We start from the raw sequence: 15759 nt of genomic DNA, 5'->3' as shown, positions 1-15759 counted from the left end.
TGATTTGAAAAACTGTATAGTAGTACACGATTGTAATACTACTACCACTGTTTGTAGTTGTTAAGTATTAAGATCTTCTGTCCTGGATTCAGGATAAACGTCAGAAAACTTTCCTTGCCTATGTGAGAAAAAGGGTGATAACTGTCCATGAGTTTATACCTTGTTTGTCCTTTATTTTTCAACTTGCTTTGAGAAGCCTGCAACAACGATGGCAAAATACAATGCTGCAGATCCAAATTCTCCCGAAGCTCAGAAATTACCTACAGCAAATGAATATTAGCTATGTGTTCTGCTCATTCATAGCACATAAGCACAATCTATTCTTTCAATAGAAAAACCATAACATTCTCCTGAAAGACTGAGGAAGAAGAATTATTAAATTAAATGTATTGTTGGGACTTCCCTGGTGATCTAGTGGTTGAGAATCCGCCTTCCATTGCAGGGGACACAGGTTTGATCCCTGGTCGGGGAAGTAAGATCCCATATGTCACAGGGCAGCTAAGCCTGTGCGCCACAACTACTGAGCCCACACACCCTGGAGCCTGTGCATCACAACCACAGAGAAGCCCATGTGCCCCAAGAGAAGAGCCCACGTGCCACAACGAAAGATCCTATGTGCTGCAACTAAGACCTGACACAGACAAAAATAAATAAAATAGTGTTTTACTTACTTAATTAAATGTATTGTTAAACAAGGCATTTTGAAAAAGGCAGCTGATGAAAATAGCTAATGTGAGTATAGTATGCCGTGCTCTTTACTTTTTTTTTATTATTTTTAAAAATATTTATGGGCATCCCTGGTGGCGCAGTGGTTGAGAGTCCACCTGCCGATGCAGGGGACACGGGTTCGTGCCCCGGTCCGGGAAGATCCCACATGTGGAGCAGCTGGGCCCGTGAGCCATGGCCACTGAGCCTGCGCATCCAGAGCCTGTGCTCCGCAACGGGAGAAGCCACAACAGTTAGAGGCCCGCGTACAGCAAAAAAAAAAAAAAAAAAAAAAAAAATTATTTATTATTTTTGGCTGCATCAGGTCTTAGTTGTGGTATGTGGGATCTTTTGTTGCAGCACGTGGGATCTTTCGTTGTGGTGTGCGGGCTTCTCTCTAGCTGTGGTGCTCGGGCTCCAGAGTGCATAGGCTCTGTAGTTGTGGCACTCGGGCTCTGTAGTTGTGGCACATGGGCTTTCTAGTTGTGGTGCGTGGGCTCAGTAGTTGTGGCACATGGACTTAGCTGCCCCGTGGCACGTGGGATCTTAGTTCTCCAACAGGAATTGAACCCGCGTCCCCTGCTTTGGAAGGTGGATTCAAAACCACTGGACCACCACGGAAGTCCCTGTCATGCTCTTTAAAATTTCAGAATTCCTTCAGGCATTACACTGAAATAGCAAATATAACCTGTAGTAGCTTATATAGAACAAGTCTGGCTGGTAGCTCCATTCTCTCCCCTGCTGGATTAATCAGCATTATCAATTAGTTTCGGGACAGAGATGAGCAATTTGAACCGATTAATTTAAATAATTTATCTTGATGTATCTTCCTCAAGGTTAGTCTTTTTATGACTTCTGAGTTTCACAAGGGTACCACTGCTATCCCCTGTACTCTCTAGGATCTAGCTGCCTACAGTGTTTGTTAGGAAACAGTAGGGTACCTCAAGTGCATCCGTGGCTGTTATGGAATGAAGAATGAACTTGATGATCATAGGTAAATCGTCCAACATGACAGATGACAGCTTACCCATCACTAACTGGCGGACCTAAACATAAAAAGCACAAAAACCTTACATATTTTCATGTTAATGCCTCAATCTAGTACTGACTCGTTAGGTAAAATTAGAAAAATTATTTCTCTCACTCAGTTTTCTCACTTGTAATTTTGGAAGAAAAACGTCTCATTTTATTATTTTTTTTCCAAATTACAAGCTTTCAATTGTTAATGCTACAGCTTCTTCAAAAACAGACAGGTGATAAACATGAAAGTCTTCTTCTCTTAATTTTGGAGGCTGAATTTTCCACTGGCTAGAGGAAGGCATAAAAAGTTGTTATTCCTATGGGAGCAGTTTGTAACTATACAGGCAATATAGAAGATTTCCACTAAAACATACTGATTAAAAATGAGCAGTTAATCTATCATAGTATGGCACATGAAATTCACTGAAAAGAAAAAAGAGAGCAAACGTCATTCAGCATTGTTTCAAAATGAAATTTTCGGGCTTCCCTGGTGGCACGGTGGTTGAGAGTCCGCCTTCCGATGCAGGGGACACGGGTTCGTGCCCCGGTCCGGGAAGATCCCACATGCCGCGGAGCGGCTGGGCCCGTGAGCCATGGCCACTGAGCCTGCGCGCCCGGAGCCTGTGCTCCGCAACGGGAGAGGCCACAACAGTGAGAGGCCCGCATACCGCAAAAAAAAAAAAAAAAAAAGAAATTTTCATTATATACGATTGGTCCAAGGCAATGACTGATTGACACTGGTTCTGGGAAGCGAGCAAGCTGGAGCTCTTTCTGGAGAGCAGAGTCCTCCCTACCTTAGTCAGGAGCTTCGGCTCAAGTCGGAGGCTAGAGAGGACATCCAGGATTGGGAGAGTGAGCAGAGTATTCTCTGTTAGAAGGTCACTGTGAATAGTAGAAAGAGAGAAGTTGTGCAGATTTTAACAGAGCTGGGCAAATAATGACAGGAAAATCACTCAAGGTATAGGAAGAGAGGATATACTTAGTTCCAATGAAATTCTATTTATAGTATGTTTCATTAACATTCTCTTGATTTAATAAAAAACTAATGCTCATTTTGAAAAATTCAAACAATAAACAAAGCAGAAACAAGAAGCCCTACCTCATCATCCCCACTACTCAGAGGAAACCACTACTGAGTTTGGTATATAGCCTTCCTGAGAAAAGGAAAAAGAAAACCTACAACAATTACAATGAAGTGTGATAAACATGATAGACGTAAGTGTAGGGTTCTACAGTAGCACACAGTAGAGAAGGACAGTGACGGATCCTAAGAGAAGGTTATACAAAAGGACAAGCAGGCAAAGTGGGGTATACAGTGCTATACACAGAAGGAGTATCCTGCCCAAAAGCACAAAAGCAAGAAATCACTGGACATTTTTGGAGACAGCTTTACAGACAACTATAGAAAAGGAGGTATAACAAATTGGAAGTTTTTAACTACTTCTAGGATAAATACATGGTTGCATTAAAACAGAAATAAAATTATGTAGTGATATTGTTCTCCTCTTCTTCATTATTGCCCTATCAATTAGTATTTTTCATGTAAATGTTAGTAAGCAATGGATGTCTGCAATAGATCTGACACAGCAATGTGCATTAGAATGAATCATTTAGGGACCAAAGAAGTTGATGTTTAATAAGCTCCACAAACTATTTGGATGTGTAGTCAAGATGGAGGACACCCTTGGAGAGAGAAAATGTTAACAAAACGAAGGAATAATGTTTATGTCTCTGCAGACCAAATTTATACACCTAATCCTAAGCCAGACTTCATATTCATGACAGATACACAGGTCTACTCAAATATATACTCATTATTAGAAAAGAAAGAAAGTACACGGATCTACTCAAATATACACTCATTGGGGCTTCCTGGTGGCAGTGGTTAAGAATCTGCCTGCCATTACAGGGGACACGGGTTCAAGCCCTGGTCTGGGAAGATCCCACATGCCACGGAGCAACTAAGCCCATGCGCCACAACTACTCAGCCTGCGCTCTAGAGCCCGCAAGCCACAACTACTGAGCCCGTGTGCCACAACTACTAAAGCCCGAACACCTAGAGTCTGTACTCTACAGGAAGAGAAGCCACCATGATGAGAAGCCCACGCACTGCAACGAAGATGCAACACAGCCCAAAATAAATAAATTAATTAATTTAAAAAACTAGGGACTTCCCTGGTGGCGCAGTTGTTAAGAATCCACCTGCCAATGCAGAGGACACGGGTTTGATCACTGGTCCAGGAAGATCCCACGTCGTGGAGCCACTAAGCCCACATGCTGCAACTACTGAGCCCACGCACCACAACTACTGAAACCTGTGCACTCTAGGGCCCACGTGCCACAACTACTGAGCCTGTGTGCTGCAACTACTGAAGCCTGCGCGCCTAGAGCCTGTACTCAGCAACAAGAGAAGCCACCACAATGAGAAGCCCATGCACCACAACGAAGAGTAGCCCCCGCTCGCCGCAACTAGAGAAAGCCCATGCGCAGCAACAAAGATACAATGCAGCCAAAAAAAAAAAACCACTCATTATTAGAAAAGGAAGTCAAATTCCATACCCTAGAAAGATGGGTATCATCCTCTTTTATAAAAAAAAAAGAAACACATTATTATTATTATTATTTTACATGGATCATCACAGCATCTTTATTTTTAACAGGAAACACATTATTACTACTCTTTATACTGCAGTGATAAGGCTCCCAAAGTGAAGTCTTGCTCAAGATGCCAATGAGGTGCTTACCCACCTGAGTTCTTTCCCCACATCAGCATGCTGGGAATCCCCTAGGATCTCAGGTAGGCTGGTGACAAAGTCATGCTGCAGGTACACTGGAGCAATACTGATCAGCTGCATGATCTTGGTGGTGAGATCCTGCAGTGGAGGAGACTATTAGAATTGTAACACTACCCAGAATAGAGAAAGACCTCCTACTCATGAAATGTAGAGCTGGAATTATTTTGTGTACAATACGACAACTACACACACACTCAAGCTCAAAGCCTAAAATCAGAGGTAGGTGACCCAGAGATTTTCACAAATGAGATGGTACATAGAAAAAAAAATAGGCTGGATGTCATATTATTTAATACTTTTTTTTTTTTTAATTTTTTGGCTGCACCGAGCAGCTTATGATATATTAGTTCCCCGACCAGGGACTGAACCCGGGCCCCTGGCAGGGAGAGTGCAGAGTCTTAACCACTGGACTGCCAGGGAAGTCCAACAATTGGGGGTTCTTTTGCTTTTTTTTCCCCCCCATTTCTACTGTCTTTATTTCACTTAATCTTCACAACTGTATTCCCATTTTTAAAATGTAGGGTTATGTGCTGCTCAAGGATACACAATTAATAAGTGGCAGACCCAAAATTCCAGCCCAGATGAGATTCCAAAACTCATGTTCTTCCAAATAAAGATTTAGCCTTTGAATGTCTAACAAAAATTAGTAGAATTATTTAAGAACTCTGAAAAGAAATGGGCCTTAAGCAACAGGCTCAAAACAGATTCAACTTTACCAAGGTGCTTAATAACAAGTAACATAATCCCAAAGAAATTTTCCTCAATATGTAATTAAAATAACACATTTGCAATGAAGTAGGATGGTTTCGGATCTCATCGCTTTTTTTTTTTTTTTTTCCCCTGCGGTACGGGGGCCTCTCACGTCACAGAGCACAGGCTCCGGACGCGCAGGCTCAGCGGCCATGGCTCATGGACCCAGCTGCACCGCGGAATGTGAGATCCTCCCGGACCGGGGCACGAACCCAAGTCCCCTGCATCGGCAGACGGACTCTCAACCACTGCGTCACCAGGGAAGCCCCGGATCTCATTGCTTTTGAGAAATAAAACATAATAATAATCTCTGTACTTTGAGAAGTTAATGAGCTCCTTCCAAATATTTATTTAATAAATGACATCCAGTCATCATAATTAGATACACTTCTTATTTTAGAGAAATTTAATGGGTGAAATAACCATGGTTTTCAAATTATTAAAGCTAAAAAAGATAATGGATAGAAAAATATGAATTTTTTGTTTAGAAAGGAAAAAATACCATGCAAATGCCAAAAGTTTAAGTGTGGAAAACACACTATAAACCCAAGAGACAGAAAAAGTCCCCAACTTACCTTACTATCCACAACTCTGTCAAGCCACTTCAGTTGATTGATGATGAGTCGAGGCATGTTGAGTCCATCACTGTTCACGCTGAATGTTAGGATGGATGAGAAGTCAGGAACGTACCCTTTCTGACTTACACAGCAGCAAGCATTAATACTGCATATAACATTTCAGCCATTCAGTTAACATTTTCTAAACACTTACCATGCGTTGCACACTGTGCTAAACACTCAGGTAATACCAAAAAAAGCATGAGACATATGCTTATGTATGTTGAGAAAGATGTCTGGAGGAAGACACACTAAACTGTTAGTGGCTATACCTGGGGAGGGTTTAGAGAGGGGAAGAAAAGTCTGGCGAGTATCTCTTAAAATATATGAACAATTAAAAAAAATAAAGGTAACAAACTTTAACAAATTGAGTAAGATAAATTGTTTTTAAAGGTAAACAACTGGGACTTCCCTGGTGGCGCAGTGGTTAAGAATCCGCCTGCCAATGCAGGGGACACGGGTTCGAGCCCTGGCTCGGGAAGGTCCCACATGCTGCAAAGCAACTAAGCCCGTGTGCCACAACTACTGAGCCTGCGCTCTAGAGCCCGCGAGCCACAACTACTGAGAGCGCGCACCTAGAGCCCGTGCTCCGCAGCAAGAGAAGCCACCGCAATGAGAAGCCCACGCACCGCAACAAAGAAGAGCCCCTGCTTGCGGCAACTAGAGAAAGCCTGCGCACAAGGCGCAAAGCAGCCAAAATAAATTTAAAAAATAAATAAAATAAATTTTAAAACTAAATAAATAAAATAAAATAAGAGGTAAAAAACTAATTACATCAATGTGATAAAGTACTAAAAAATGCAAGTAATTTTTACCACTATGGAAACAGAAGGTCAGATTTAGACTGTCGAAGTACTGAAAACCATTTATGGATGAAGAGAAGTTGGCTCAGTATTAGTATTATCATTAATATAACAATATTTATTAATAATCATTAATTATTATTAATATTCATAATAAATTATAAATAACTTCCCAGTATTATTTCCCCTAAAATGACAGTCTCTGCCTTCTTACCAGCCTCCTATATCTAACTTTTGGACCACCTCCAGCTCCTCTTCTTGACAGCATTCTCAGTCTTTGTTTACTATAGACAAATTTAACTGCTAAAAAAGACTTAGCCAGGACACAAAGCATAGTGCAAGCCATTCAGGCAAATCATATATTTCTAAAGATAAATCTTCAAGTTTACTATTGTTACATACAAGACCCAGAAGCAGCACATATTAAAAAGGAGGAAATAAAAATTACCTAAATCCTCTCTCCCAGAGAGGTCCACCATTGATATACATGTGTATATGTGTCTATGCAAATGTGTATGTACCTTTTTTTAACAAAATACTGAGTGGAACTGTAAATACTGATTTGTAGCCTGTTTTTTCAATTAATGCATGGTATTAAATAATCCTCTTTAAAATTTTTAATGTCCACATTATATTCCATTACGTGGATATAACTAATTTACTTAACCAATCTCCTATAGTTGAATATCTCAGTTTACAATTTTTGTTACTTTAAACAGTAATATTATTCATTACTGTTTTCATTCATAGGTATTGCCTTAGGATAAATCTGGAGGCATGGCTGAACATTAAAGAGTATGCAATTAGGTTTTGATACACACAACCTACTGCCCTTCAGAGTAATTACACTGCTTTATATGTTTACCAGTGATATATGAGCATGCCTGTTCATTGCACTCAACAAGGGAGATCCTTTGAGAGGGAAAAAAATCTATTTATTGTTTGAAATTGTTGTATTTGATTATTAATGAACTTGAGCGTTAAAAAAAAGTGTTTAATGCTCTTATATTTCTTCTCCGTGAATTGTCTATTCATGACCTTTATCTACTTTTCCGTTAGGCTGTTCTTTTTTTCTCTTAGTTATTTTTTTATTATTACTATTTTTAAGTAAATTTATTTATTCATTTTTATTTTTGGCTGCATTGGGTCTTCGTTGCTGCATGCAGGCTTTCTCTAGTTATGGCGAGCGGGGGCTACTCTTCATTGTGGTGTGCGGGCTTATCATTGCAGTGGCTTCTTTTGTTGCGGAGCATGGGCTCTAGGTGCGCAGGCTTCAGTAGTTGTGGCACATGGGCTCAGTAGTTGTGGCTGGCGGGCTCTAGAGTGCAGGCTCAGTAGTTGTGGTGCACGGGCTTAGTTGCTCTGTGGCATGTGGGATCTTCTCGGACCAGGGCTCAAACCCACGTCCCCTGCATTGGCAGGCAGATTCTTAACCACTGTACCACCAGGGAAGTCCCTTAGTTATTTTTTAAAGTAAGAAAGAATTTGGGGGGGGGCCATACCACATGGCTTGCAGGATCTTAGTTCCCCCGACCAAGGATCAAACCCAGACCCCAAGAGAGTGAAAGCCCGGAATCCTAACTATTGGACTGCCAGGAAATTCCCTTAAAGTAAATTTTTTAAAATGGTAGCTCATATGCAGTATAAAATTGAAAAGGTAAAGAACAGTATTCAGAGAATATATAACTCCAGCCAATTGGCTCCACTCCTGGGAGACAACCACTATTACCAGTTTACTGTGTATCCTAGGAATACATGGACATATAAATAGATGAAATTTCAAAGAAAGTCAACCCAGTAAAACTTCAGTAGTCATTTAAGAATCTGGAGTCATAATAAATATGATCTTCAGACATACCAATGATGCTTCAGAGCAACGTTTTCAGAGAGAAACATAAGTACACCAGGGTACTTTGAGCATTCCAAAGTAACTCCACTTACTTTTTGAAAAGAAATTCTGGCAACTTTTCAAATAAGATTTTGATAATGGCAGGCTAAAAAAGAAGACATAGGGAGTTAGGAGATTGTCTCAAAATGTACAACAGAAATGCATAATTAGCTGTAATTCTCTCCAACGAGAGTTCTTGGAGGAAAAACCCTGCTATAATTGAAATCCTCATTATAAGAATGTCCACCTGGCAGGAATGTAAATTGATACAGCCAATATAGAGAACAGTATGGAGGTTCCTTAAAAAACTAAAAACAGAACTACCATATGACCCAGCAATCCCACTACTGGGCACATACCCTGAGAAAACCATAATTCAAAAAGAGTCATGTACCACAGTGTTCATTGCAGCACTATTTACAATAGCCAGGACATGGAAGCAAATGTCCACTGACAGATGAATGGATAAAGAAGATGTGGCACATATATACAATGGAATATTAATCAGGCATAAAAAGAAACGAAATTGAGTTATTTGTAGTGAGGTGGATGGACCTAGAGTCTGTCATTCATAGTGAAGTCAGTCAGAAAAACAAATACTGTATGCTAACACATATATATGGAATCTAAAAATATATATATATGGTTCTAATGTACCTAGTGGCAGGACAGGAATAAAGACACAGACGTAGAGAATGTATGTGAGGACACGGGGAGGGGGAAGGGTAAGCTGGGACGAAGTGAGAGAGTGGCATGTACTTATATATACAACCAAATATAAAATAGTTAGTGGGAAGCAGCCGCATAGCACAGGGAGATCAGCTACATGCTTTGTGACCACCTAGAGGGGTGGGATAGGGAAGAGTGGGAGGGAGGCTCAAGAGGGAGGGGGTATGGGGATATATATATACACATATAGCTGATTCACTTTGTTACACAGCAGAAACTAACACAACATTGTAAAGCAATTATACTCCAATAAAGATTTAAAAACAAAAAAGTATGTCCACATGAATGCTGCCTATATTTTGAATATAACCTGTTGGAATACAAAGATTTATCAATAATCTGTCCTCTGAAAAATTACAAAATGACTATCAAGGCAACATTAAAATAATCTGATAATCAAAAACATTATTATGATGACAATTGTTAACCCATGAAATGCAGGCTTTAACAGATTATCAAATAGTTTGCAAGAAAAGATTTCTCTTTTGAGGAACAAGAGAGCTCTTAGATTTTTTTTTTTTTGAGAGCTCTTAGATTTAAGCTAACTAAATTTATTCAAGATTTCCAATGAAAAGGAATTAAGATTAACAGTGCAAGAGAAGAAAAGAGGAAAAATGAAGGACAGGGTGGGAGGGAGACTTTTCATTGTATATATATTTCTATAATTTGAGATGTTTAAAACATCTCACTGATTGTCTAATCAATAAATTAAGAGAGGGCTTCCCTGGTGGTGCAGTGGTTCAGAGTCTGCCTGCCGATGCAGGGGACATGGGTTCGTGCCCCGGTTCTGGAAGATCCCACATGCCGCGGAGCGGCTGGGCCCGTGAGCCATGGCCGTTGAGCCTGCACGTCCGGAGCCTGTGCTCCGCAGCGGGAGAGGCCACAACAGTGAGAGGCCCACATACCGCAAAAAATAAATTAATAAATAAATTAATTAATTAAGAGAGAAAGGAGGAGGAAAAGGGAAAGATCTAGTTAATAAGCAAATACGAAGCTAAATGGGAGATGATGCAGATGTGAATATGGCAGAGATATACAAGGTACTCAGAGCACACAGGATGAAGCTTTACAAAACAGGAATCAGAGGCCGCCAGATAAATGAGGTTTCAAGATGTATTGGGTTTATCAGCTCAGTCCAAAGACACAGATACTGCCCTATAAGATTCATGTCAGCAACAGGGCTGTGGTAACCTGTTGCAAACCCAAACTCTCCCATTAACCCTGCTCTGCCCTGTGCTCCAGCCACTTACACTTGGGCACACACCACAAACCACATCCATTAAATGTTCACAGAAAAAGTGGCACAGTCTCACCTGTAATATGTCAATCCCCAGAAGCAATTTAATGAGGCTCTTACAGTAAGATGTGCCCATGCTGTAAAAAAAAAAGGTGGGGGGGGAGATTGGTTTTCTATTTTGTTTTTCTTGTTTTAATGTTTTTATTATCTTTTCCCTGTAAAATTGGTTAACTATGTAATTTTTAGGGAGAAGCTATCCTGTTAGATAAGAAATACAGAACATGAGAAGATAGCTTTTAAGTCACAGACAAGTAGAGTTGAAACTGTATCAACACAGGTGAGACACATTCTAGAAAACATTCTGGTTCTTAGTCTTGTTATCATAAACTTAATAATTTAAAGGTTAGGTTAAAACTTTGAGGAAAAGAGAGCTATAAATCAAAAGTAAAATTCCAAAAAATCACATTCTGCCCCAACTCCACCTCCCAATCCAGTTAAGTGCAACAGACTAAATTTCAGCAACAGTCCAGTGCTTTGTCTCCACACCTGGCTTCCTCATCCTGCAGATGTTCACAAGACAAAAGGCAGTTCCTGAAACTGTCTTGGTCCTCAATGTAAGACTCCAGGCCAGTAATGAATTCTTCTACTATCTTAGTGACATTAAAATAAAAAAAAAGAGTAAGATTTTTAGTTTAACATTTGCTGTCGATTAGCTAAAATCATTCAAGCCTATTCAACTTTATGTTAGTGTCTTTAAACTCCCAATTCCAGAGTACTGGGCAAAAACAAAAATACTAACGAGAAAATACATACTTTGGGATAAGAAGGATGTTTCCTCAGAGTCTGAAAGAGCTTCTTTTGGAAAATGATTTGATCCACAGCTATGAGGAAAGAAGACTAGTTGGTCCCCAGTGTCTTTAACACTTCCTACCAGAGTTTTACTTTCCTAAGACCTAGGTTCCTGTCTGATGAAACCAATAAAGATATTTCTAACCTAATTTCAGAGCCAACTCTTATAAACCCATTGCAAAAGAGAATTAGCTTTTTTATAAAGGATAGCTACTAAGTATTCTTTAAAAAAAAAAAAAAAAAAGCCAAAACCTTAGCTGGATGGAATAATCTATGCCCCCAAAGTAGGGCCTTACGTGGCTTTATAAATTTTCTTCTGAAATTATTCTGACACAGATCTAATTGCTCTCTAGGTATTAATTTATTTTTTCACAAGAAAACATAAAGTAATACTAGTACATAACATTCTTTCTTTAAAAAAAAAAAGGATTAGACATCCTTTACTTAACATTCATTAATCAGTACCAAAGAGAGTAACAACATTCTCTAAAAAGCCATTTCAGTTTCATCCTTATCTCAAGACAGATGGTGTTCCCATTTCTAATCTTCATTGCCTCTCTAGAAAATCCATGATTCAGTTCTGAGCCCTTTCACTATACCCAGACAAAAGATTTTGTTTAAAATATTACCTAGTTGATTCTGACTCTCTCCTGTTTTAAGAGTAATTCCTGATGTCTTAAGAAGCTTTACAAAGACACTGTCATTTTCTTCAACTTCATTATGACCATGAGATTTCTTTGTCTTTTTGGAAAGTGGCTGTTTCCTGGCTTCTGAAAGTAGACAAAATTTTCAAGAATGTGACAAATACTAAAGCAAAGGTTAAAATGTAAACCCTAGAACAATAACCCTAAGAGGAAAGTTGATGGGTTCCTGAAGAACTATACTGGAACTGATGCTGCTGTGCAATTTTCTCTCTAACAAGGGTCAGCAATAATGGCTTGCAAACAAACAAATAGAACAATCAACAAATTGAATTATTTTCACCTACTGAGTTTTCATTTGAAGAATTCAAAATGTGCCACCTCTAACAATGACCAGAGAAATGTTTTCCAGCCAAATTCTAAAGCAGTCAGGGTGTCTCATGTGGTCTACAAACCATTGTGTTGGAATCACTGGGAAGCTTACTAAAAGCATATTCTTAGGTCATGTCCCAGAGAATCAAAATTTCAGGGATGGAGCAAGGGAATCTGAATTATTAATATGCTCTCCAGGTAATAATCCTGATGCACACCACAGTTTGAGAACCAACGATCAGGATATAGAGGTAGAAAGAATGCAGCAGGTTCTCCTATATCATATCTTTGAGTACAAAGCCCAGACTGATTTCATCCCAAGGCTTTCAATCCATAAGAAATAATAAAAAATAAGCAAACAAAAACAAAAAGGTACCTGAAGTTAAGATTATCTACTCTTCTCCCTTAATGAAGCAACGTTAGAATTGCCTTAATAGAGTGGATGAGTGTGATGAATGAAAGACTATCAACCTCTTCTCATTGGAACTCTTAGGGCTTCTGTCAACTGCATTCTCGTATGGACAGATTCTGTACTCTTCCTTTGCCTCTGGTGTGCTTGCTTTGATATGATGCTTTTCCTTTATACATCACCATCATAGCATTTATCTAGATCATTTTTAAGGCAGGAAAGGGGACCATAAGATTTTTAAAGGTAAGGGACTTCCATGGCAGTCCAGTGGTTAAGAATCTGCCTCCCCATGCAGGGGACGCAGGTTCAATCCCTGGTCAGAGAACTAAGATCCCACATGCCAAAGGGCAACTAAGTCCACGCACTGCAACTACTAAGCCCACATGCCACAACTAGAGAGAAGCCCTCACACAGCAGAGGAGGATCCCACATGCTGCAATGAAGATCCTGCGTACCAAAACTAAGACCCAATGCAGCCAAAAATAGAAAAATAAATAATAAATATTTTTTTAAAGTGGTGGGAAGTGGGGGAGCTTGTTTAAAATACAACCCAATCCAGAGATCCTTTAAAAACAATAAAAATAAAAAATAAAGGGTATAGACTATGTCATATCTTTGTGCCCCAGCACCTAAAGGATGTACAATAGTTAAGCTCTTATGTATGTAGATTCCTCCTATGTACGTGGACACCGAAACTCACAGACTATAGTGGGCATACCCGAAGTCATACATGCAATTAATTAGAGGCAGAAATTTCATTCCAAATCTCCTGATACTAGATTCTGTGTGCCCCATCCATTAAGCCTTGGTGACTCCAGCACTTGAAAGTAGGAACTTTATAACCCTTTTAGTGCCTCACACATTTGCTACAGGAAATAAAGCAACAAATGACTAGACACTTACTAGAGGCATCTTCTGTCAGGCTCTCTTTATCCTCAGATGTTGGGAGTCTTCTTTTGGAAACCATTTTGACCAAAGCCTTTTTCAGTTAAATTACTTTGCAGAGCAAATCAGAGAACAGAAATTACCTGTTAGAAGCTAAATTCTGAGAAGTTAAAGCTATTAGCTCAAAGAAAACTATCCAAAACCAAAGACTTTGTAAAATCCTATCTAAATCCAGGTGCTGAGAAAATTTCAACTCCTCTATCTGGTCAAAACTCCCTTGTTTTCAAGACTTGTTTACCTAGTTGCCTCTTTAGCCAGACCGTTTCCCTCTTGCTAAAAGATAAATCCCACAGTTCTCTGACATTTAAGATTCTTCATCATCTAGCCACAATCTACTGCTCCTTTAACTCATTAACCCAATACTATATGCTAGGGACTGTGCTAGGTGCTGGGGTTACAAGTGTGAATCAAATACAATCCCTGTCCTCAGGGAGTTTACTATATAGTACCAAGTAGTCCTGATGTAGTTATAAAAGAAAAGTGCAGGGCTTCCCTGGTGGCGCAGTGGTTGGGAGTCCGCCTGCCGATGCAGGGGACACGGGTTCATGCCCCGCATGCCGCGGAGCGGCTGGCCCCGTGAGCCATGGCCGCTGAGCCTGCGTGTCCGGAGCCTGTGCTCCGCAACGGGAGAGGCCACAACAGTGAGGCCCGCTTACCGAAAAAAGAAAAAAAAAAAAAAAGTGCAAGGTGCTATGAGGAAATCTAGTCTAGTTGGCGGTGATGAAGAAAAGCAGGGACGATTTCTCAGGGATAATCTCTTTGAGAAAGTGATTTTTAAGCAGAGACCTGAGGGTTGAAATAAGAGTTAGCCAGTAGAAGAGGTATGAGAAGAGTGGTCCAAGCAGAGAAAAACTCAACACTGAAACAGGGAGAATGTAGAGTGAGAAATGAGCCTGCAGAGGTAGGGGAGGGCCTGAACCACAGGGAGTTCTATTTTGTAAACTAGAACCTTCCTGGTTTCACTGCTTTTGCATAAGATGTTGTTTTCACCTGAAATGCTCTTATCCGCCTGGAAATTACTCTTCCTCCTTAAAGACTCAGTCAAATATCATCTTCCTCTTATCCCCAAGGGAGATTGCTACTCCAGCTTCCCTGCTCCAGAGTATATGTAGGAGCCCTTACAATGCACTAGACTGTGGGGCTCCTTGAGAGCAGGAACCCAGTGTCCTTTATTTCAGGTATGCCTAGTGCCCAGCTAGGTACCTGGCATAAAAAAATTTCCGAGAATATTCGCTAAATGAGAATGGCTGGCAGGCAGGTAAATAGTAACAGCTAATAAAAACTATGTTAAGTGCTTTACATTTGATACTTCATTTATTCCTCACAAAACTTTCTAAGGTAGTACCATTATTCTCACATTCAGTGGCAGAGCTGGGATTCCAATTTAGCAATCCGGCTCCAGGATCCTCTTAACTACCAACTACACTTACTCTTGATTATAATAGTGCCTTGCAATAATATTTACCATTTACTATGTACCAAGCGTCATGCTAAGCGTTTTCTTTATCCTTGCCTCGTTTACTACTTATAACCATTACCGGCCATTCTGTCGATGGAAAAACTAAGGCAAGTCAGGGTCTCCTGACTTCAGGGCACACGCCCGTAACACGTGCTAACCGGTCCCGCTTCCAGAGAAGCCTGAAAGCCGGGGAGACCGGACGGGCTGCCCGGACCAGGTCCTCCGGGTAGGGAGCAGGGGTCAATTCCCTCCTCACTTCGTCATTTTAACGACGCAAGGAGGTACCTGGGAGGATCATCCCACGACAAGACAGTTGAGGAAGCTGAGGTTCGGGGCGCGGAGCCCCAGAAGGAAAGGCCGGGCTCTGCCGGGGCCTAGAAACCGGGCCGCAGAGACGCGGGGCCTCTAGAGGAGACGACCGCTGCCCCACTCACCCGCCGAGAAGCCGTTGCTGCCCCTCCTTTTCGACTTTCCCGCGCTGCACAACGACTCACGGACGCCACCTAAGCGCGCCTCGCCGTGCGCGCGCCTCGCCGTGAC

The 15759-nt window shown here is 40.7% G+C and overlaps 1 protein-coding gene across 4 annotated transcripts in view; it reads right to left on the bottom strand.

Moving 5' to 3' along the window:
* Nucleotides 1-15758, bottom strand: part of FANCD2 (FA complementation group D2) — a 58949-nt gene extending 43191 nt beyond the window's left edge. For 2 of the 4 annotated variants that reach the window (XM_060109078.1, XM_060109080.1), the window contains exons 1-12: nt 15654-15758; nt 13719-13811; nt 12023-12163; nt 11358-11425; nt 11091-11194; nt 10621-10681; nt 8632-8684; nt 5846-5924; nt 4474-4598; nt 2520-2607; nt 1647-1751; nt 160-260 (exon numbers count right to left, since the gene is read on the bottom strand). In XM_060109078.1, the coding sequence (XP_059965061.1) occupies nt 160-260; nt 1647-1751; nt 2520-2607; nt 4474-4598; nt 5846-5924; nt 8632-8684; nt 10621-10681; nt 11091-11194; nt 11358-11425; nt 12023-12163; nt 13719-13782 (989 nt within the window). In that variant the 5' untranslated portion in view covers nt 13783-13811; nt 15654-15758. Of the gene's footprint in view, nt 1-159; nt 261-1646; nt 1752-2519; nt 2608-4473; nt 4599-5845; nt 5925-8631; nt 8685-10620; nt 10682-11090; nt 11195-11357; nt 11426-12022; nt 12164-13718; nt 13812-15504 lie in introns of those variants that run through there. The other 2 variants (XM_060109079.1, XM_060109081.1) reach the window with 2 other exon arrangements.
* Between the last annotated feature and the right edge of the window lies 1 nt (nt 15759).

Source organism: Mesoplodon densirostris, chromosome 10, assembly GCF_025265405.1.
Source record: "Mesoplodon densirostris isolate mMesDen1 chromosome 10, mMesDen1 primary haplotype, whole genome shotgun sequence".
In the NCBI taxonomy this organism is placed as follows: domain Eukaryota; kingdom Metazoa; phylum Chordata; class Mammalia; order Artiodactyla; family Ziphiidae; genus Mesoplodon; species Mesoplodon densirostris.
The sequence above is the reverse complement of the archived record's forward strand: the minus strand, read 5'-3'. Positions and strand labels throughout refer to the sequence as shown.